General features: G+C 33.1%; 1 protein-coding gene across 1 annotated transcript in view; it reads right to left on the bottom strand.

Moving 5' to 3' along the window:
- Positions 1–7,094: 7,094 nt before the first annotated feature.
- TM9SF3_13 (Transmembrane 9 super member 3) overlaps positions 7,095–25,362 on the bottom strand; it is a 28,507-nt gene continuing 10,239 nt past the window's right edge. Inside the window, exons 5-8 of the mRNA XM_051217551.1 lie at positions 22,771–23,228; positions 17,463–18,864; positions 12,472–12,554; positions 7,095–7,179 (exon numbers count right to left, since the gene is read on the bottom strand). Coding sequence (XP_051064966.1) covers positions 18,411–18,864; positions 22,771–23,228 — 912 coding nt within the window. The 3' untranslated portion in view covers positions 7,095–7,179; positions 12,472–12,554; positions 17,463–18,410. The remainder of the gene's footprint in view (positions 7,180–12,471; positions 12,555–17,462; positions 18,865–22,770; positions 23,229–25,362) is intronic.

Raw genomic sequence — 25,362 nt, 5'->3', positions numbered from 1 at the left:
ACAACTGTATAATAATTCTGAAAAACTGTCAAGTAGTTGTAATCACTATTTTTTGATCAGAAGATATGTCAGTTTCATAGCAGAATGATAGGTTATACCTACTGTTATACTCAGACTTCAAACTGCCACTGTAGTGTTTATATTTTGATTCATGCTCTTTGGGCTTCAAACTGTTTATGTAAGTGGATTATTTTCAATGATAATTCTGATCTGCCAACATAAACAGAATGAATGAGATGTTCCTGTATTGAACTGTAAACTGCTTATCACTCTCTTTTTAAAATCAAGCTAATTAATGTTCTAGGATGCGTTGAGAAAACGTTCATCATTTCAAAAAATTTTAGTTGTCTGTATTAAAAAGTAATACTTTATGAAGATGAATTTCTGATACTGGATTGAACAAACACACAGGAAAGGACAACCAATTAATTATTGAACATAAAATTACAGAGTCCCTTCATAAATTGTGAAAACCATACATTAAATACTTCATTTGCAAATCCTCCATCAATTATCTCACTCATCATTGCTATTACAATTACTCTCTATTACCGTTCTCTTCGATTCTATCTTCTTAACCTTCTGCTTCCAGGCATTTCACCTTTGATTGTTGTTATGCACTATAGTTATGTCTGTCGACATGAATAGCATACATCACAATACCAGTAAAATATAGAGGTGTCAACAAAACAATCCGATGAAATAACTTGTTTAATTAAACATCACACTAAATTTATTAACCCATATTCTTCCACAGTTCAAAAATATATCCTGGTTAGTAAATTATATTCTTTAATGATTGAATTCGTGAGTCAACTGAAGCAAGACCACCATGGAAATCCTAAAAGCAGTAGATGGCCGTTTCATTCTAGTATGCGACTCCTTAGCAGTGCGCATCCACGATCCCGCCCCGCGAGATTCGAACCCAGGATTCCCATGGTGGTCTAGCTTCAATTGACTTATGAATTCAATCATTAAATTACTACACTCTCCACAAAAACCCCTCTGATTAAAATTATATTCCCTTACTTTAAATGAACATCCGACTCACACGTCCGCGTCGTGCCTCTTGGATAGTGGGACGGATGATCCATGAACTAACGTGAGCGGTAACCCGGGTGGTAGAGGTCGAGCTAATCACCCACTCTACCGATACCCTCAAACCGATTACGAACTCCACAAAGAAACACAGCACAATTACTCCTGGATGGAAAAACGATTTTAAAAAATTGACAAAAGTGGTGCATGTAATGTACGGGGTTGCTCCTTACAGGGCAAACTCCAACTGGTTGCAAAAACAGCTATTCTAGTCCCAGTAGTTGTGCCGTGCTTCGATGTGGCCTGTTTCTCTCCAGAAGAACCTACTAGGCTTCACCAACTTGTTTGGCTGGAAGGGGGAGGCAACTTTAAATGAACAGTTTAGGCATAAACTAGAAAATTCATGTTTGATTCATATAAACCGAATTAGTCTATACTAAGTAAACAATATTTTACACAAACATCAATGCTCAAGTATATTTTCTCTTGAAAAATATAAAAACATATTCTGTTTATAACGTAATTTGTTTTAAACTCAATTGAATGTAAATAAAAATTTGAAATTTCACGTTTTTAAAGTTGTGAATCCGAGATTTAAGAAACTAAACATCTTGTAGTGTCGGCTACCATGTTAAGCCCATATAACTTATCCCAGCTTTCGGACAGGCCACTTTAACCATTCTTCTTGTGTCATATGTTGATCTTGTTAATTTATTCACTTATCAACCTTGATTGTTTTGAATGAGCATATGTGTGTGTACATCTTATCCTGCTCATTACTGTATGTAGCTTATTTTTGTTCGGCTATTAATATCGTGTAAAGCTTGATTAAATCAAGTTAGCTCACACGCCTTCTCCACTGCGCGTCATTTTTCTTCGCTTCGTCCATCTGATTGTTTGTATAAATGAATCAGTATACAACATATACGTATTCAAACATCACTTCAATCTACATAACTAAGGAAAATTCAACTCCATTTCTACATCATAGGAAAGAAATGTGATTTCACATTTTATCTCAATCTCTATTTACAATCAAGTGTATAGTATAGCAGTCGAATACGATTGATACGTCTTTTTTATTCTAGAATTTACAACTTCATACTAAATGTGGATGGAACAGTCTGACAGAATGTTTTTTATTTAAATAAAATTCAAATGTAAATTTCCACATCCATTCATATCAGTTTGAGCTAAACTGACTTTAACTAATCAAATTACAACAATGCACTATTGACAGCCAATTAACGGACTGTTAAAAACGTCTCAATACTCATTAGCTTCAAGATGTGTTTCTTAGAGTTCTAGTGAATAGATGTGACTAGTGAAGTCAAACCATGTCATTTGTGAGGCAGTTACTCACTGAAGACAATGGTGAACGGTCGTTCAATGTTGTGAATTGGCTGAAGTTACTACATTAACATCACTGGATGCCGACTCAGTGGTCTAGAGATTAAGCGTTCGAGCGCGAGACCGAAGATTCTGAGTTCGAATCCCACGTGCAGGATCGTGGATACTCATTGCTTAGGAGTCTCATATGTGGACGAAACGGCCATCCAGTGCTTCTAGGTTTCCAACGATGGTCTAGCTTAAATCAACTTATGAATTCAAACATTAAAAAGATATATGACTTAATGAAATAAATGAGATGAAAACACGTGGTCACCGAAATGTTCATATGCTCTAATTGCTATTCAAGCTACCTTATTATTATTAAATATTTACTGAGTTGAATCCTATCACATTTATTTGTAATATAAACAATAAAGAGTTTATAGAACAATAATAAAAAACAACCCATCTGTTTTGTTGTCTAGATAGAAATATTACATTTGGTTAAGTGAATATTAGCAGAATACATTCTATTGAATTGTTGTTACATATATGTTAAAATTTTATAGCCTATGTATCAAACATTTTAGCTAACTAATGTTACCACAACTTGTTTACTTGTAATTTTCATTATTTACAACATCAAGTACCCTTTGATCATAGTAAATAAATTAAATTCATTAATAAATATTATTCAACATATACTTACTAGTGACTGACTTCAAGAGGTATTTCTTGAAGTTCTAGTGAGAAGCAGTGACCAGTGGGGTTCAATTGGGTCTGTTGTGAGATAATAACTCACTGATGATAACAGTAGATTGTGGCGCAACTTTTTGAATTGGTTGAAGTTAAATATTAACATCGTTGAATGCTGGCTGTTACAGTGGTCTAGTGGTTAAGGGTTCGCACGCGAGACTGATAGGTCCTGTGTTCGAATCTTGTGGGAGGCGAGATCGTGGATGCTCACTAATAAGGAGTCGGCTAATGGGGTAAAACGGCCATCCAGTGTTTCCGAGTTTTCCATGGTAATCTGGCTTCAACTGACTCATGATCTCAACTATTGAAATAAAGACAACACAAATTATTTGAATCATATGCGAAATTGAAATCACATCATAATAATTTAGTTTAAATGAGAGCAATGTACAGATTTAATGTCTCTATGATATGTCGTTGTGAATATCGTTCTTTTTTTGAGAGAAATCTGAAAACAAATAGAGTTAGGCAATCTTTAAGAGGAAATATCTAGAAAGTCCTTAATGGAATATCGTATGTTCATAATGGTTGAATTTATGACACAGTGTAATTATCATAATTTTGAGGAAATATCCCTCATTTAGTTATCGTTTCATTATAAAATATTAGATAAAAACGAATACTTACCTATATGAAACTATGTTTTGAGAAGTGATCAAAATAGACAACAAAAATAAGTGATATTCTGTTGAGTCGGCTTCCGGAGAACTTCAATGGAGCCTCCAGAGGCCCAAAAGGAGCCGAAGAGTCCTAGCCAATCAGAGTATGATGGAACATTCGAGAATTCCAACGTGGTGTGCTACTATTGGTCGGTAGCATAATATGTCGTTAACGGATTGGCTGAAATATGATGTTGATTTAATAGACGCCAACATCTATAAATACCTATGATTTTCTGTCCATGATGGACCTGGGGATAAAGTATTTCCTTTCACACTTGCGTCTTCTCTCCGGTGTTCAAGTCGCTATGTGGTTCTAGCGTGTGGGCCATCGGAATAGCTTAGGAAATAAATATAGCGTTCAATCGACAAGACTTATCATATTCAGTTTCGGGGTTGTGGAGATTGTTGAATATCATTAAAATCATGAACTGATTTATGATAGGCCATCATTGGAAACCTGGGAGCACTAGAGGGCCATTTCGTTCTAGTATTTGACTCCTCAGAAGTGCACATCTGCATTTGAAATCCGAACCCAGGACCCTTGATCTCGCACGTGAACGATTAAACTATAGATCATTGATCCGGCATCCAACGATGTTAATAGTTAACCAAGTAAAAATGAGAATTTCCCTGATCTTTACTGATTACATCATTGTTTCATTTACTTCACAACAACAAAAATAGAGAATGCAAAGTTGAAAAAATATTTACTATGTTTTCAGGGTACTTATATCATGAAAAATATTTGTAACATAATGATGCTATCGGAATAAGCTGTTTAAAGAGGTAAACCATATTCATAAAGAGAATTCACTTAGTGTTGTTTCCTTGTATCTTCCCATTGTTATTTAAGACTGCAATTGATCAGTCTCATGTTGGCATATATGCATCCTATGCGGATTGCCTCGATATTGCCTTAAGTCACAAGCTTTTTAAGCAAAGATGGATAGTGACTAGCAGTGGAATCCGGGATGCGCGTTTCGTCCTATTTAGGACTCATCAACTGCAGACTGATCAATTCCAGTCTTAAATAACAATGGGAAGATACAAGTAGAACAACACCAAGTGAATTTAAACTTCACCTCATTGCACAAGCAGGTGGCTAATAGGACTCAGTAGGTAAGTGGATAAAATGATGGCGTTTGAAGCGAACGGTACGGAGTTCGAGTCCCAGTGTAAACATCAACTCTGAGATGCAGGTACATCCAGTTGACGAGTCCCAAATAGGACGAGTTACACGTCCTGGTTTCCACTGTTAACCACTATCCATCTCCGCTTAGAATATCTATATTCCCGTGATCGTTTTTGTGCTTGTTACAAATGATTAGTTTATTTTGACATCAATAGCAGTCAACTACAAGCCCATAAAAATAAAATCCGTACCTGTTGTACAAGGCAATGGCTATCGTGATTTATTAGCTCAGTGGGGAACATGCTAGGCGTCTGAAATGTAAGACACTGAATTTGGAGTTTTTGTACGAATATCATTCGCGTACAGTTAATGAATTTCAAATAAGATGGGAGATGTCTTCTTGATTACATGGTTTGTCAAGCTCCAAATTTAGTAGAAACACTCAGTGTTTGAGAATAATTTATTGAAGCCAAATATATGGATAGTGACTGATAAACTTTCCACATGCAAAACATCCTAAGAAAATTCATCCAGGTTTCTTATTCAATGACGTAGAAATGTTTTAAAGCAATAAAAACGTGACAGAAGTCAAAATTTTACTTTCAAAACAGTCAGAGATGGTTATAGATGACTGATCACTTGATAGTGTTTAATGTTACATTTTTATGGTCTTTTAGTTATGATCAAAATTCTATCAATGTAGTTGCTATGTGGCAACTGTTTTAAATTATTCGACATTACTTGCACTGTGTTGAGATGTTATGTGTTAGGAGTTAGTTTACAAGAGATTCTTAGACCTAGGTTTTGTACTATTTGGTACTCATCAACAAGGTATGCCTGTGATCTCGGAAAAACTGACTCTTCCTGTAGGGTGCGAACTATATCCAAGCTTACTTACTTACTTACGCCTGTTACTCCTAATGGAGCATAGGCCGCCGATCAGCATTCTCCAACCCACTCTGTCCTGGGCCTTCTTTTTCAGTTCCATCCAATTCTTGTTCATTTTTCTCATGTCTATTTCTATATCCAAGCACCCAATACTTAAACATAATGCAGTCACCGTTGCGTAGTTAAAACTAGTAGCCACATTGCAACAAGATCAATAGAACTTGATCATCACTAAAAGACTAGACAAGAATGAGATTATTTTCTAATCAGTAATCGGTCAACGCAAACGTCTGCTTTCTACAGAAAATCATCCATAGCATGAATACCCCAGTTGTAATGTTATAGACTAGGTGACCAGAGTGAACCCTGAGATCATCAGTTTCCCCAAGAAATCACGTATGTCTTGTTGTCGTTTATGGAGTTGAAAATCCACTTTTGTCAATGGGTTTTACAAACCATTTTCTCTAGAAATAGCAGTCAAGCAGCCTTTAAATCAAACTTCTAGATTCCGTGCGAAATTGTTGGTAGGCCAAAGGATACATATTCGAGTACAATCAGTGTGATGAATTAGCTAAATAATTCCCCAGGAAAGTAATAAATCAAATTCCTAGGTTCTGAAAAGAAAGACTTGTTTTTATAGTCTATCAATAATTTTACATGCATAGAACATCACTCATGGCCCCTGGTTCACCAGTGACAGTCGGATTTTAGAACCTCGATAGATCCATCGGTTTGGGTCACCAAACAAAACGTGGTAATTTTATCTGACATATACATCAGTATTCCAACTGCATACATCCAGGTTAGTTTTATTGCCATCATGAAAAAAATTTTTTCACAAAGTTGACATTTTAAATTATTATGTTTCTGTTAGGTTCGTTAAGCTTGAATGATACTACTGACTCGGCTTATTCGGAACGGAACAAAAGATCAGTATTCAGAAATTCCACAGGCTATTCTAGTCCGTTGTCCCCAACTCAGCTAACCCGATCAAGAAGTCTTGGTAAGACGTAGAAGTGTATTCTACAGGCAACCAGCAGATACCAGGTCAGGTCAGGTCAATCAGACACACAAGTCAAGCTTATTTATACAAATATTTATAATCGATATTGTCATGGTAAAATGTTTTTAAACATTAATCAATAAGTTCATCAATCGACAGCCATTCAAATATTTAAACATTTGATCGATAAGTTAATCGATAAGATAAAATTACAAAATATGAGTTTTAGGGATCTATCGTCCTCAACAGTTTCTATCAGTAACTGAAGAGCAGTATAAAATGATCAAACAGTAGTCACATCTGACCAATTAATTTCCGTATCGATAGGGGGTTGAAGCTGAAAACTGCGATGATAAAATATGATCGTACTATATAATAAGTAAGTAGTATAATATATAATCTGAATTTATTGACGTGAAGTAGGAAATAGAACAAAACTATGAGTGCATCCGTTGTTTATCAACTTTGACGAAATGAACTTATTTATAGGTATATACTAAAGCAGGTACATAGGAATAAAGGAGTGACTAGTGTCTATATGGTTTGAATGGTTTTTTTCTGGTTAGCGTTTCTTAGCGAGTTAGTTTTCTACGGGATGAGGTCGCTAACCCCATGCTCAACCCTTCTCCTTTATTCGAGCTTGGGACCGGCAGTAGCCTCCGGAGGGTCTCCGGGCGGAGTTGGTGTCGCTGCCAGGATAACAAGGACACAGTGGGTTGGAGAATACTGGTCGGCGGCCTAAGTAAGTAAGTAAGTAATTCAGTAAGTTAGTGTCTATATGCTTTGTTCAACATATTTAAAAGATTCCTCTTTTCAAAATTTACAACACTAAACATAGTTACATTGGGTTGTGTCTGATGAACACAGGTTACAAGCTTTGCATAGAAAGAATATCCTCGATCATTAACAAACTGGATGAATACGTCTAATCGTAATTCTCAGAAGACGTGAAAATTAAAGTTTAACGTTCTGACACATCATATGTCTCATACACATCTGATGTATGCGTGTGAAGATTATAGATTGTGTGCATTTGTAATTGAATCTGAAGTATGAGAAGAAATTTCATTGGTTGTTTATCACCTCGGATTGGAGAAGTTTTGAAGATAAAAGAGAATTCTTATAGATGATATGTGTCAAACACGTCACAGGATGCATCAAATGAAGGTAAATAAACAAAATAAAAATGAATGAATGAATGTTTGTATTATTGTACTGTTCAAGTTAATCGTTCATCATATATTCAGATAAACCAACTGATTTAATGAGATAAGGAGTTCAGGTTCACCAATATGTTTAAGGCTTCAGCTGTTAGTCTCTCCTTGTAAGAACTAAAACCATTTTGTAGGACTTTTGCGCCATTGAAATTATTTGCATAACCCGACTCTGTTGAGTGTAATACTATCGCTGAATAGTTTTCTAGATGATCTGAGGATTTGGGAATACGCTTTAAACATAGTTTGTGTTCCCTCGCCCTCACATTCAGTTGTCGTAATGTTCCATCTACATATATAGCACTACAATGACTACATTTGACCTAATATACACCATTCTGTCGTTCCTTCGTTTGTATTAGATGTTTGCTTCTTACTAGCTAAGATCTTAAGATATTGTTTGTTCGTAAGAACATCCTTAAATTTTTAACATTTAGGATCCTTCTGATCTCTTCTGAAGTTTCTTTACAATGTAAAATCACTAGCATGTTAACCGATTCTTACGGTATTTTCCCTTATCGTTTTGGTCTGTTTTTTTAATTATTCTTTTTATAAACTTTCTAGAATAATTATTCATCATCAAAGTACACATAACTAAATTCATCTACATCAATTGTCCGATAGATGAGTTCTTGAACTCCTTTATCAAATTCTTGGCCACTAAATATAAACGATTAACTTGAACAGTACAATAATACAAACATTCATTTTTATTTTGTTTATTTATCTTTATTTGATGCATCCTGTGACATCTTTGACACATATCATCTATAAGAATTCTCTTTTATCTTCAAAACTTCTCCAATCCGAGGTGATAAACAACCAATGAAATTTCTTCTCATACTTCAGATTCAATTACAAATGCACACAATCTATAATCTTCACACACTTTATTATTATACACCAAATGTCTCAAATACTTACTTTCAACATTGTTAACATGATTAGATAACCGTTTAGTATACAGTGCACTGGACAATCATGTGCCTATTTATTTCCTATAATTTTGATGTTTGATTATATTTCATAGAAAAAGGTTAAACCAGATTACCGGGAGAGATGTTGAATTTACTTAAAAGTCAATCGTTGAGATTTTCCAAATATATATTTTCCTGCCAATTGTCTTACACTAACTCAACGCTCAATTACTATGAAACGATTCATTTAAATTTAGATGAAAATTCTTGTATATAATTTTCGACTAAAATCATGAAGCGATTGATGTTAGACCACCATTGAAAAATTGGAAGCACTAAACGACCGTTTCATCCTATTGTAGGACTCCTCAGCAGTGCGCATCGACGATACCACCTCGCTAGATTTGAACTCAGGGTCTCAGTCTCACGCGCGAACGCTTAACCTCCAAACCATGGAAGTGGTATCCAGTGGTATTATTGTCTAACTTCAACCAAACCACGAAATTGCACGACCATCTTCCATTGTACTGTAGTAGATAGATACCTGTTTCTACCTAAAATAGATTTGCTCCACTGGTCACCGCTTCTCACTAGAACTCCACAAATATGATATAATAAATTACATATAATATAATAATCACAAATATGATATCCAAAATATCATCAAACATTATTACACTTAGATTTCCTGGAACTAGTTCAGTTAATGTTTATTGTAGAAAGCTTAAAACTTATAATTATCTTATCTCCATTCAAATGCCTTTATTCTAAGCATTTACAATGACAATCTTCAACTTGTATAAATCTATATATTACTTTTTTTTTAAAACTCATATCATAAATGTAATCGGTCAATTGTATACCGATTACACTTGAACAATCATAAAACTCAATTCAAACTAGGTACCAATGTAAAATTCGTTTAAAATTGGATCCACGGTTTCAATTCGCAGTTTCTTGCTAAATGTTTATCATATTCTACGTGTAATCGTTTTTCTTTTTCTTTTTCTTTTTTGAGGTGACATTTTACAACATTCACAATTTATATTCGAAATTATAAAAAACAAGGGTAACCTTATTTACCATTGTAAGTGTATATGACATTTTTGGATTGGAATTCCATTATTTCCTTCCCCTCTTTTTTTTGGTTTCCAACGAAAGCACAATTACTTTGCTCTATGGGATTTCATTTTTCATTCTAAAAATGATAAATTATTGTTGAACAAAATAAGTTAATGGATTGTTTGTTTGTTTTTTAATTTATAAAATATGATTCCATTTAATGTTTATTCATTTGGTTCTCATATTGTTCAATGTGGATTCTTTAATCTTCAAGCATATTGACTTTATAAATGTTATAGAATAAGTTAGAAATTGCTATGTGCTACTTATACTGACATAAGTAGTATATTACGCTAGTCAGGAATAGAATGTCTGATAGCAGAAGATCAAGAAGATCGAGAAGGAAAGAGAACGAGAACAGAAAGCACTTGGTATGAAAATGGAGGAACAGTGAAGTGTGAGATGATTGACTGATATTTGCAAAAGGAACAGTCGAATTTGAGACAATGGATCGACATATTTCAAATTGAGTATTTACTCCATAGTTCTTAGATTTTACTAAGATTTTCTGTAATTTCGTGTTCAAACACATTCGATTGTCCCCACTTGTGTTCTCATTCATTACAATAATATTTATATCAGAAAGAAGTTCTATTAGAGAATTCCAGAAATACACGTACACTTTATAACAATCAATTTGTTTTACCTATGTAAGATGGTGAAGTGATTAGTAAAACTATGGTATTCGTGTCAAATCTTCCTTGTAACCATGTCACGTATTGTTACATTATGTATTCAAAAAGAGGTAAGTGAATATTTGATTGTCATTAGTATATATATATATATATATATATATATATATATATATATATATATATATATATCGAGGCAATATGCATAGGATGCACATGTGCTAATATGAGACTGATCATCTGTATTCTTAGACATCAAAGGGAAAATTCAAGTAAACCATACCAAGTGAATTTAAACTTCACCCCATTTCACAAACAAGTAGCTATCAGGACTCAGTAGCTAAGTAGATAACATGATGGCGTTTGAAGTGAACGTTACAGGGGTCGAGTCCCAGTGTGAACGTCAACTCTGAGATGCAGGTACATTCAGCTGACGAGTTCCAAATAGGATGAAACGCGTATCCTGGATTCCATTGCTAACCACTATACATCTTTGCTTATAATTAGTATATATTGCATGGATTGATGATTTGATTGTTCATGTCGTATACTCTTACAACAAATCATCACTTCTAAAATCATTATTAATTTTAACATAGTACTTTATACAATAAATTCAGCTTTCATATCCTCGTAGATACACTTTAAATAAACAAAATAATTAACAAAACTATATGTTATAGTTTGCATTCTAGTCATGCAATAAAATCTTTGTATAATCCACTTAACTATATGACGAAATCAGCTTATTCACTAATGTCAACCGGAATTTTACCTAAAACAATCAATAAATAGTCCAACCCTAATAATTTGTTATAATACAAACTACTGTATGACATTTGTTTGGTTACATTTCATTCTCAACTTCTACACTTACTATATGCTAATATGTGTGATATCTAATGTTATATAACTTCGTCTATGATGATATCGATGTATATATTATGGCTGAAATAGATTAACTCTTGATACGAAATCAATGATGAGGTTTTATGTAAACTGTAAAGTCAAATTATTAGTTGCCTAAAATTCAATCTAAATTCGTCAAAAAGTGGATCTTTTTTTAATGATCATGAGTTTGAATTCCCTGGTAGTACTGAATTAGATTTCTTAAAACTTGCTTCCTGAGAAGGTGGTTCTCAAAAGTATATCCTAAAATTTCTATAAATACTTGCATACTTTTCTTTGTATCATTGTTGATTGATGAGAAAAATACATCTTTTTATTTCTCTGGTCTCTCCGACAGTAAAGAACTGAGTCGAGAATTATTTGAGACTAAGTACAAGTTTGGTTGAAGTGTATTTGAGTTGTGTTCACACACTGTTTACCTCTTTCATTTATTACTATGTCAACGATTCGATTCTAGTTGATAGTATTATCTCATAACAAGTACTATCCAATAAACATAACTAACTCATTAGCAGGAGATATTTTTAATAACACTGTATAATGGCCTAACTGAGACTGAATATGTTTTATACTAAAATCAACTCATTACTTTTAATATTTAGTAGTTAGATAAATGAACAAAAGGTTCATCGTTTAATCTTGTTCTAGATTATGAAACTGTATTGTTGAAGTCTATTTAAGTCGTATGAAACATCTAACTAAATCGTAATATTTGTTCAATTAAGAACCATCTATCATGAAACTGCCTTTATGTATACAAGACAAATTTTCGTTCAATAACCTAAAATACATCGGATTATACTTAATCAACTAACTCTATTATTGAATACAAGAAATATGTTTATGTATCCAACTTTTATTCACACTTTTTTTCTGAGGATTGGTGATAGTAATCGGTTACCAAAATCATGGTACATGCAGCAAAGTTTATATCTTCACAGTGATTGTCCTAAAACATATTATAATTGTAAAAATAAACTCCCTATCGATCACTAGTCATAAAAGTTGCCTTCTTTACTTAAGATAATATATATGTATATACACTAATTTATAAAGATTTCCAAGGTAACCTTTTCAAATTCAGTTTACATAACCTTCACCTCATGTTATTAAACAATTTCCTGATCTTGATCTATAATCTGTAATTACTCTATTGATTCCATATCATGTAAAATTATAGAAAATTTCTAATGGAATAAATATTCTCACTATTTCAACTGATTATTTCATTGTTAATCATTTCAGCTAAATTTTCTGGTAGTTCATGAGTAGAAAATTCAAATAAAGCAGCGAAATGAATGAAATTTTTCATCATTGCAACAGTTCATCATTATCATCATTACAGACGTTAGTCAATTCGATTATCCAGAGTTATATACGGCTTCATTTCATTAATTGATTATGCTTCAAGAACCTTTAACAAGATAACTTACTTAATTCAGTGTTTATTACTTATTATATTTAACTTCAAAAATCATGAATGTTTAGAATTAACTATGAATATGATATAATCAGTCCTACACTCGAACTCTAACTACATATTATCTCCCTTTAACTGAAAACAATCAATGGAAAACCATACCTATCAATGTTTTGGGGAGGTCATATGTATAATTAACTAGATTTTATGGATTCGATTAACACTAGAACTAATAATTTGCAACATTAGATAATAATAATAATGTGGTGTGTGCTACTTGTATTGACATAAGTAGTATGTGACGTTACTCGTGAACAGAAGGTCTGGCAGCACAGACGAGAGGATCGAACAGTAAAGAATGGAAACAGAATGCAATTTGTATGAAAATGCAAGAACAATCAAGTCTGAGTCATTTTGAGACAATCGATGGACATTTTGCAAATTAAGTATTTACTTTATGATTGTTAGATTTTATTAACAAGTCCTGTAGTTGTGTGTTAATTACATTCGATTGTCCCCACTGGTGTTCTTGTTCACTACAATAATAATGATGCATTACAAAGTTTGACGGGATCGCACTTAAAGAGAGTAAGTTATGAGAAATAAAAGCATTAAAATCTTAAGAGTGTGATAGAGAGAGCTACATGCTTTACACAAAATACATCAAGCATCGATTTATCGAGAATGAAATAGTGTACTTTACATTTTTCTTAATATTTACCATTATAAAGTTAATGGCTGGGTTCATCTACTTAGATAAGTTTATCAAAATGAATGAAATCCTATTACTTCTGACTACAAAAGACAAAACTCAACTTCATTTCATCTTCCATTTTAAAAAATGAGAATTTACATGAGATCCAAATAATTAGGCCAGCTATAAATCTATAATTTTAGTTTCATAATGGCAAGAATAAAATAATCATATGTGAGATAGATAATATTATACATCAAAATAATAAGCTTTTACATCGGTTATGGCTTAGACATGTCAAATATATACTACACATAAACTTGAAAGATCTAGTTGAAGGGGGTCGTACACACTGATTTAACTTGTAGTCTGTTTTCATCACAGATTGATATCAGTTAAGGCACCACTGTAAACCAAGGAACACTAGATATCGGTTTCATCCCAATACAAAACTCCTAATCACTATACACTCACAAACTACTAAGGTATCGGACTCAGGGGCTTTGGATCTCTTGGTGAACGTTTAACCTTACTGGGATTGTCAGCGCTCATCGCCTCGGAGTTCCAGACTAATATTTAACAGCTTTCCATTGCTTCCTAGTCCTTAATGATGCCTCCGAGTGAGATCAATTTGTGACGAATATTATCTGCAAAGTTGAAAGATCACTTGAAAAAGAAGTACAATCAATATGATAAAACAAAGTATGTGAATAAAAAGAGTAATAGTAGAAATGCTATATTGGGTTAATTAATAATAGTAATATTAAGAATATTATACGAAGAATGTTGTCAGGGTAAGTATGATAATGATGACAAAAGACTCAAATAAATTGAGAAACATGAATGTGCAAATTAAGAATGGGATAGAGTATCAATAAACATAAAATGGAACTACGGGGTAAAAGTATATAGCCGTGGCATGTAGAAGAAATAAACGAATCGTCGGCCATGGTAAACAAAGGTTGAATATATCTCTCTAAAATACATAAGTTAGACTATCTGGAGTTAATCTCTATGACTTCAGCCATGTAAAGAAGGTGTACTTTTACTCCCTTATGAAAAATTATTTGGAGCTTGATATAAATCTATGGCTTCTATTTTGATATGATGTCCACCACCTACCATGTGAGAAAAAGTAGTCCTATTAATAAATTTCGTCATTCCTTTTTTCAACTATCCCAGTACATTTTCACGAGCACATAATGATGAGACCTTTTAAGAATTATGTTACTAGCTCCATAGTAGTTAGACCGGTATACACACATCTAGGTAACACTCAAATTACTCGATTTAAACGTTCTTCCAATCGATCTTGTAAGTACCCCTTTTGAAATCAAGTTTTAGAACATGGTTTTCTTACAGTGTTAACGTTTACCCCATTTTTCGATTTGGACACATACATTTTAATGAATTATTATCTGGACAACCGTTATTTACTTTTTAATTTATCCCTTTCTTCATCGACACTATCCTCAAAACATATTTAACTAAGTTTAATTTGTACTGAAGAGATAAAAAGCTATAAAAGTGGATCTATTAACTAATCTACCTATTCCTCTTAAGTAGTTCTTTTCTACAGATCTATCCATCCTTCATAAATAGAGAACAACCATGAAAACTGTTGTCTTTTATTCCTCTTCAAAGGTGAATCTAATAGCAGGACGCATGTTATTGAAACTGTTCAATAGCTCGTATTTATTGGCATTACTCTCCCACACATTTAGCATAGTTATCTATGTAGTATTGAAGTTTAATAATAATCGTAGAGCTTGACAATAAAATTGTTTGTTCAAATATTCCTAGTTTTTAAATACTCTGAGAGCTATTGAACAAGCAGAGTTAAACACTATTTCTCGTTGTCAAATCAGTCACAGTACATACAATTACTTACTTATTAAACTGATCAAAATTATATTACCACCGCACTCTTGGGTAATGCAATATGCCTTACCAATTATCAAGTCTTCAATGTAATCAAAAGACTAAACGGTTGTACAAAGCGAACAAATAATAACTCATAGTTCACAGATCAGCTTTTTAAAAAATGCACGGCTTAGTTATCACTAAAATTTCTAGAACCCGTGAAACACGATGATTCCAGTCAAATGTCAGGTGTTTAATGATCTTTAAGATTGTACATTTACAAAGATATTGACGATATCCAATAACCCATACGGCCAAATAATCGATCATATGTTGTAGGAACATTAAATCACTTATCTTCAAGTTAAACAAAAACTTGATGATATTCATTCGGTACTATCGCTTGCAACAATCTCAAACGAAGGACCAATTAAAAATAACATGATAAACGAGCTAATCATGTCTGCCTATTGCACAACTAACTTAACTCATTAGACAAAGTGGGCCTCAACATCCAAGATAATAGTTTTCTACAAATCTATCAATAATAAGTAGACAAAGACGTTCCCAATATTTTTCTAGGCTTTTGTTAACCTTCTAGATACAACTGAGTTTCAAAAATTATTATTTCATACATATTTGTCATTCATTCAGCTACAGCGTAGGACCAGACACATATATGCATCATTCCAAGTTGCAACACCTCATTAACACAACAAAATGAACACCAAATTCATAGTAGTTACTTAAATGATAGTAATATATAAAAGAAAGATTGTGTATAAGCATATAATACAGGAAGAAAGAATTAGTTCGTAGAAATAAAGGTATGAAGCAATTTCAACTCCATAGTTTAAAGAAAAACCGAGTGTATACACTCACGTCATTGTGATCGATTCTCAGCCATATCATCCACAGTCTCCAACCATTGGTTATGATAGTCGCGCGGACCCCAACCAAGTAGTATGCATCTACCAACATCGCTCACACTAAAGTTAGTCACTTCAAGGACTGATGCCACATTTTAGTTTGGCCGCCCCTAACTTTCTTCCAACCATCCCCAACACTAGTCAGCATTGCGCGTCGTGGTAATCGGTGTTCAGGTATATGTAACACGTGGCTCAACCATCTCAGTCGATGAAGATTTACAACCTCATCAACTGATTTACCATCATTCCCTAGTACATATTTAGTGGTAATATATAACGAAATTCACTTATCAGATGAATCTAACAAACAAAGGAACACAATTTTGTAGATTTTTCCCACTTATTCGAATATATTCTATGTACCTTGTATTTAAAAAATGTCATGGTTACGATTCATAAAGGAAATATATTTGATACGAATAGAGAAATAAAGAAGTCATGACGAACAATTTAATGGAATACTGACATTTAGTTTTGTCCATGGTGATTCTCTAAACCACAATTTCCAGTTGATGCATGATTCACTGACCTACCCTTTTCTAGTCTAAAGCTATTGTAGTTTTAACGTAATCTTTTGTACTGCAGAAATTTTTTACCCTGGACATAAATGTATTTTTCTAATTGTTTGTATCTTATAGTTGTGATAGTCATCTCTTTATTCATATATCTTTATACACTAATCTAAATCGGGTTTAATCAGGAATAAATCGAGTAGTGTTCTTTTCTTAACCAATTAGATGACAGAATAGTTTTCATCTCTCTGCTTAAAGCCATTAGTCTCAACTTGGACGTGTATTTCTAGCCTAAAAGTTGAACTAGTTAACCTATAGTGTCAAGGCGTTCATTTAATTAAATCAGGACAAGTTCTCTCTTGTATATTATCGAGTAAACATATCAAAGATGTAACAGTGAATAATAATTTATCACAAATAGAAAACAACCATTTCAAACTTGGTTTAAATCAACATGAAGGAATAATTTACAATGGAAATGTTCTTCTTTTTCCTTTGAAAGCAAACAAACAAAGTCTTGGACAATAAACATCAAGTTTATGACATAAAATATTTTAAAGAATAAACACCAAAACAAAAAAAACGTTTGAATGATTCATTAAATCTCATTCATGTTAATTATTAATAATTTTACAATAACAAATGAATTTAATTAAAAGTTATTTTAAATGGATATGAAATAAAGTTTAGGAAAGATATTGGATTGATAATAATAATAATAATAATAATAATAATAATAATAATAATAATTTTTAATTCGTATTATGTAACACCAGCGCTTGGCAACAATCTCCTTTTATATATTGATTCTTTTCATGGTAACAACATAGAAGAAATTTTATATGATACATTTTATAGTAAATGTACACAGGAATAAACATTTATGAATGTCCTATAAACATATAATCATGATGATGATGAATATTACGTAACAAACAGCTGAATTTATAAACCATATAATGATTAATTGCATATTACAAGAAATAAACCCAACAATATGGATAACATATAACACCTAAATACATTATGTATCTATGAATGTTTAAATGTATATTAAAATTTAAATTGAATAGTTATTTGATGTAAAGTGAACAAACAAATTCATGCAATCCTATCAAAGTTTCGAGTTGGATGAGAGAATGTTGATGAGCGGCCTATGCTCCTCCTCCTCCTCCTCCATAAGGGGGTAAACAAGCGTAAGCAAGTAAATCAATGTTCATTGAATTTATTATAAATAGGCATAGATGTATATATGTATGTAAATGTGTATTTTTGTTTAAATAATAAACAGAAAAGAGGAAATAAATAAACAAATAAATAATAATTCTGTTGTTGTTGTTGTGTTTCTCTCTCTCTCTCTCACACACACATAAAGAACAAATTGAATTTAGCGTAAATTATATGCAAATGTTTCAGTTATAGTAGATGGTAATGGTTTAGCAATGATGATTTCACGTAAACGTTCATTATCCCAGACAGTTCGTTTATTATTGTTATCTATGGAGTTGACAGCAGTATTTATACCAATAGTATGATTAGTATTACAATTATTATTAATATTAACAGATTTAGGAAAATAGCTTGGTGTTAATGATACTGATGATGATAGTGATAATGAGGAATTTTGTTTACTTGATGAATTATTACATTGGATATTTTGTTTATTATTATTATTATTATTATTATTATTATTATTATTATTATTATTATTATTATTATTATTATTAGTGGTAGTAGCAGTAGTAGTAGAAGTAAAAGGTTTAGACCAATTATCCACAGGTATATCATCTGTTTGATCTAATGACAATAAATCGAAATTGTTCAACGCGGCAGCAGAATACCTAACAAGAACACACAAAAAACATCATAAAATGTTGAAGGCAATTAATGAAAATTAGCTTATGTGTCGCTTATTCAACAAACAATTAATATCCTCCCTCTCGAAATGCTTTTACACGGCCACGCGTATACAGCCTCTGCCAGGGAAGTCCTACTCACTGCCTTCTCACACCAGGGGTGTTGTTTTCAAAAATGAGAGGACGAAAAGCGAATGTTCGGCGCTTTAACCGGATTTCAAACCAATGGTGCACATGGGCTCCAGTATCCTGCGGGAACAAATGGCGTATGAACCAATTGTTGGTCACCGGCTACCATGGGACTGCATCTCCTCACGATGCTCCACTGCCTTGTGGGTCAGACCTTTAAGTCAAAGGCTCCGGGTGTGGCTCCCTAAGAAAACCACCTGCTTCGGTCTGGGCACCCGGGCAGTATCACAGCCCACACACACAAATATGGTGTGGCGCATATATATCTGGTGCCCTCTTGTACCAATATTTATGTGTTGAAACAAAATAAATAAAATGAGACTGTTAAATCTAGTCTTTTTAACCTTCATATCAAAAGCAAAACAAAATAATTATATTTGAATTATATGGAATTCAACTAATAATCATAATCATGGGGCCCATTAGTCAATAGTTTCAAGAAGCGGTTTCCAGCGTATTTCTAGTAAGAAACCCCGAGATAGTTGACTACCAATCGGATTGGGAGATGGTTGGGTAAAATCACGACATATTGACTCCATAAACTAACGTTTAAGGCCTCGCTAAGACTCTTGAAAGGTCCTCAGATTGAGTCTTGATAGGATTGCAGACGTGCACTGCTGAGTATTTCCATACTAGGATGAAACATTTGTCGAATGCTTTTCGGTTTATAATGGTTATCTAGTCAAAGTCAATCCACAATCTCTACGAACCTTTAACCATAAAGAGATAACCATTTAAGAGGAACAGAATTAATAACAGTTGACCTCCTAAAAACAATAGACCACAGGCTTAAAATTTGATTCAATTACTTCGATTTAGACAGATATGAAGTATCCCTAACTCTTATTTACACAAACAATATGGCTAAAAGTCCACCACATAAACCGATAAATTTGGTGATTTGCACCTACGAAAAACATTTCTAATATATAGACTTGGAGAAGATCATCATATTCGCGGTTAGATAGTACTTTTACTAATATAATAATTAGAAGCAAGAGACGAATAAACTAACTCCATTTCAACGCAAATTCAGTAAGAATTGCTTTCACATTTGATAGTTTGATTTCAGCAACCTATAAAGTTACGGTGTGTAAAATATAAACAAATAATAGTAGTCATACTCCCATAATGACAGGATTCAGTAAATATCTCATGTGGCTATAACAACAATCAGCATGACGTAATTATATTAATTAGGTAGCCGAGCGGTCGCTTAGTGATTAGGACGTTCAACTTCCGGTTATTATATAACGGGTTCGGACGACGCTCCAACCTACTTCTGTTTGAGAATTAGGTAGTATCACTGTAGCTCAAAGAAAACCGTACATATCGATTGGTGGTGTTGTTTTCTGAGCTAGATACTTTAACTGAGGAGCTTTCATTGTTATTCTGGACATCATTAGAGCTTGATTCACGTAGAGGTGAGCTGTTTAGTTATTCAATAGGTTTCGTATTAATGAAATCAGGAAGAAGTGAAGGAATCACTAAAAACGGAACATTTCAATAAGAAGTAGCCGATAATAGGGCCTATAACGACGATAAAGGTTTCAACAATCAAACTATCCTTTAAGTAAAAACACATAACATCACTAAAAGTATTCATTTGAACAGTTAATCTTCTCCATTACATGTACCCAGTTTCTGACAAACGAGTTTATAATAAATTAATTGATTATCCCTAGTTTAACTATAAACATTTACATATAATGTCTATAAGAGTATTCCAGCTGAAGAGGAAATTAGGAAAAGACATTGGAAGTGGATAGGACATACATTGTGGAAATCATCAAGCTACATCGCAAAGCAAGCGCTAACTTGGAATCCTGAAGGGAGACAGAAAAGAGGAATGTCAAAGAACACACTACGTCGGGAATCAGAAGCATCAAAAGGATTAATAGCAACTGGAAAAGATGACCCAAGACAGAGTTCAATGGAGAATGATGGTGGGCGGTCTATGGTCCTCCATGAGGGTAATGAGTATAAGTAAGTAAGTGTATAAGAATAAGCCGTCATTACTGGAGTTAAACCATGTCGAGTGTAAGATAGTTAACCACCACAAGCAATAGAAAATGGTCGCATAAAATTTTAAATTGATTAGAGTTACACACACAATACTAAACGCCGATTCATTGGCTTATAGATACTGGTTCCAGTAGCCCACAACATGGTCGTGAAACCCACTACCGATGATTCGCACACTAGAATTAAACATTTTTTTCAATGTTTTCTGATTTACAGTGGTTATCTAGCTGATATTCGTTTACAAACTAAACTATAAAACGAATAATCCGGTTTAAATTAGATGATTCAGATAAACAAGTCCTAGTTTTATTCCTTAAAATAATAGAGAAACAAAATATAAATTTGTTGATCATTAGAAAGTATCCCAAATAGCGAATTTATAAACTGACAAGGATAAATAAGCGGATACACGAACATGAATTAATCGTAATTGGTTGACTGGATTGAAGACAAACACACACACCAATTAAAAGGAAATTATGGATGAACATCAGTTTTTCTGATCATCTTTGTTGTTTGATCATTGATTTTCTCTTAATGCAATTATTTGAACTGGTACATCTATTAATAATGTCCATTGATGAAAATATATCTGTGTTGTTGACAAAGTATGAGAATAAGGGAGAATGTTGAAGTTAAATGAGATGCACTAAGTAAATATGGCAAACCAGTTGATAAGATGGTAAGTCTTTAACGATTGAGGTAGTTATAATATAGATTACGTAAGCCTAACAACCACCTACCTTGATAGACGATATTTACTAATGTATTAGGTTTTTAGATAAAAGCTAGGAGTGGCCGAAGCAGGACATACTGTAAGCCTGAGAATCCATTGATTGTTCAATTAAGAGAGCCGTATAGGTGGGTACAAATATGACTAGAGTAAAATCATCGTAATCAGTGGTTGGAGACTTTGGGTGATGTAACCCAGATGCAATCACTTTTAGTGTTTCCTTAGACTGTGGGTTAATAAAAAAATTGGTTGCGTTTTTTTAAGCAATGTGATAACCTGAGTTGAAACATATATGTACCAGATCCTATGCTGTTGATGGGACTAACTCACTGACTGTATCATATGCTAAAAGAGAGCCCGCAAATGTACCATATACAAATGAAATCAAAATTTGGTGGTTGACAGACATAGAATTATCATGAGAATCACAGCTCGACTATTACAAACTAACAAGCCGCCTGATAACACCTTTTTTTAAAGATGACCACATAGACCGAAATGAAAAAATTACAGGCGAACTAATGAGGCATCAAAATGATAATCATGAAGATTTAACCAGTGTAAATTACTACTACTACTAATAATAATATGACAAGAGTTTATAAACAGTAATATCAGTTGCACAATGGATGGGGTGATGCAATCAAATGACATTATTTATAATTTCCTAGAGTGGCTGAATAATTGTTAGAAATAGAATTCGGGATATGCGTTCCGTCTTATTGAGGACTAGTCAGTTAGCTCGACGTATCTGTACCCCAGCGTTAATATTTATGCTGACAATCGAACCCAGTATGTACCTGTCACCTTACACGCCAAAACGTGTCGTCCAAATAAACACTAACGTGTTCAATAAATATGAGGTTATTTGTAATAATTTATTTACAAAGAAAAAACTTCTATCAACAGATAAGATAGTCGATTTAAAACTTTAAAGAACTTACTTAACAACCGATTTCAAGAATTGAGTAGCAGCTCCTAATGGTGAAGATGAAAGTGAACAGATTGATGATTGAGGCGAGAAATCTGAAGAGGAACTTGAACGATTTGGGCTATTATCACCAGATGATCCAACGAGTGATTCTCTTTTCAACGCCGTTGGTATTGTTGTTGGTGTTAATGGTGGTGATGATGATGAAACTGTGAAGCGACCACTTGTTACACCAACAAGTGTTGTTATTAACGGAAAGGAATCATAATGTTGTGATATATTTTCAGGACTAGGTTCAGATGATAATGATGATGAAGAAGAATTAGAAGATAAACTTTCTTGTTTACGACGTGTATTCCCCAATGAACTACCCAAATTGAACCATGATTGAAAAGCTGAACTATCATCCATATTTAGTAAAACATTCTGAACAGTTGTATGATGTGGATGAAATGTTTTTGGAAAAGATGACTGGTAATAAAGAGGAGGAGAGAAAAACAAAAATTAATAGCATCTCCATTAGCAACTCTTAATAACTAAACTATTTAGAATGCAATCAACTGACGTCTAGGATTTTATAAGAATGAAGCTATAAAAAAAACACCCAAACTTATATATATAGTGTTCTAATTACAAGTCCCAATGAACTTGTGATACCTCACTCGTTCACCAGGTACACATTCATTCACTTAGCTTCAGGACACTCTAAGCGTTAGGATGCAAACAAATGTAGGTAGAATGTAGATGGACCATGCGACTTAGTGGTTGAAAGTTAAACGCCATGGCGTCCGGTGGTAGGACTTGAACCCCCGATTACCGGAGAAGCTGACCGGGTCGAAAACTGCGGTACACAAGAAATGTGACTACAAACCGAATACACTTGGTGAATTTTATTTTATTAGAGGGTGGTAGCGTATTAATAAAAGTACTCAGCTTTCAATCAATAGCGCTCCAGGTCAACTCATGCCTTATCTACCAAGGTTCCAAACATGACTTGATCCAAGTCCGAATATGTAAACGCGTTAAGTCCATAAAAATTCAGCTCAAAGACGACAATAACAAGAACCTGTAATAAAACGTATTTTTTTAAAAATCTAATCCAATCTTCAAAACCATCTTCAACTAACTGATATTAATCACTAAATAATACATTTATCGGTCAAATAGAACAAGAAATATGTATATATCTACGTTTAGTAGTCAGACAATAGCTATTCATCATTACTTCTTACCAATAAATCTATGTAGTACAAGTACTAGTAGCTGGATTCATTTAAATATGATGTTGGCAACAAAAAAAAATATCATATTCTTTGCAATAAGAAATTTATTATAATTTTGTAAGGGTGACTTTTATTGTTAGATGTAGAAATTTCATAACAAATCCAAATATTAAGCCATAACGATTCATGAAATTTTTGTGAGAAAGAAAAATTAGACAAAATAAGATGGTGTAGTCGTATGACTTTTATGTTACACACACTGACACGTAAATTGGAAGTATACTTCAAATGATAAACAAAATTATTGTAGCCATGAAAAAAATTATTTTTGTAAAACAAAAACCTCGATACTTTGATCAATATTATAGCTTGAACTTCCTCGATTGATGGGAATTAGTCAAAATTTAATATGACTGCATTTGATAACATTTTCACTTTGGATTATTATTTTTATTATCACTGGGTTTTTTTTTAGATGCTGTGAAACTGCTCGCTTAAAACTAAAAAGGAGATCGAATAGAATACACTGACTAGTAATTAGTTGGAAAGTGTAGCAATAGTTCAGTGGTTAAGGCACTTGACTTTCAGTCACTAAATCACATGTCTGAACCCAGATTCATCTACTTTGGTCTGGGTAACCACGTAGTATAGTTATCCCTCACATATAAAGTGTAGTTTAGACCTAAAAACATGAATTTGTACCTTGGGCAACGAATGAATGACAATGTTATTGTCATTATTTGCAATACTATGGTAACGAATCCTTCGAATTTTCGAAAGAGTTGAATGTATCCAAAAGTTGTTTTAATTGTAATAACTACAGTTGAAGACACTTGATAAAAGTCAAAAATTAGTTGCAGTAGCACAATCGCATTTATGCTTTATCCTCCTCTAAAGTACTGAGCTTAGTACCAATATATGCTCCTATACTTCAACATCTCAAGTTTAAGTTTCCATCCCAAAAGATATGACTATTGCCTTTTCTCATCTTGTTAATTCATACCGGTAGTCTGATGAAACACAGTACAGAAAAAAAAACCAAAACAGCAGAAAGTACATTTGGTCTTTGAGCCTAACCGACACGTGTCACATTATGTTTTGCTTTATTGAAATTTTGTACAATAATAGTCTAGAATGGTACGACAGGAAAACAAACATATCAGCATCGAATTATTATTGTCCAGTTTTATAAAATCGAAATCAAATTTTTTTTATTTTATTTATTAAAATAACCTAGTCAAATTTTTTTGGTAACCTAGATACATAAACTATGAATAAAGCAACCAATCAAAATACAACGTACAAGGTCATAGTCAGTAATGTATAAATACGACAGTTAGGTAATCATAAACTAATATAAAACAGACAGCGACGAAATATTC

Source organism: Schistosoma haematobium, chromosome 5 (assembly GCF_000699445.3).
Source record: "Schistosoma haematobium chromosome 5, whole genome shotgun sequence".
Lineage (NCBI taxonomy): Eukaryota > Metazoa > Platyhelminthes > Trematoda > Strigeidida > Schistosomatidae > Schistosoma > Schistosoma haematobium.
This window is presented reverse-complemented; position numbering and strand designations above follow the sequence as displayed.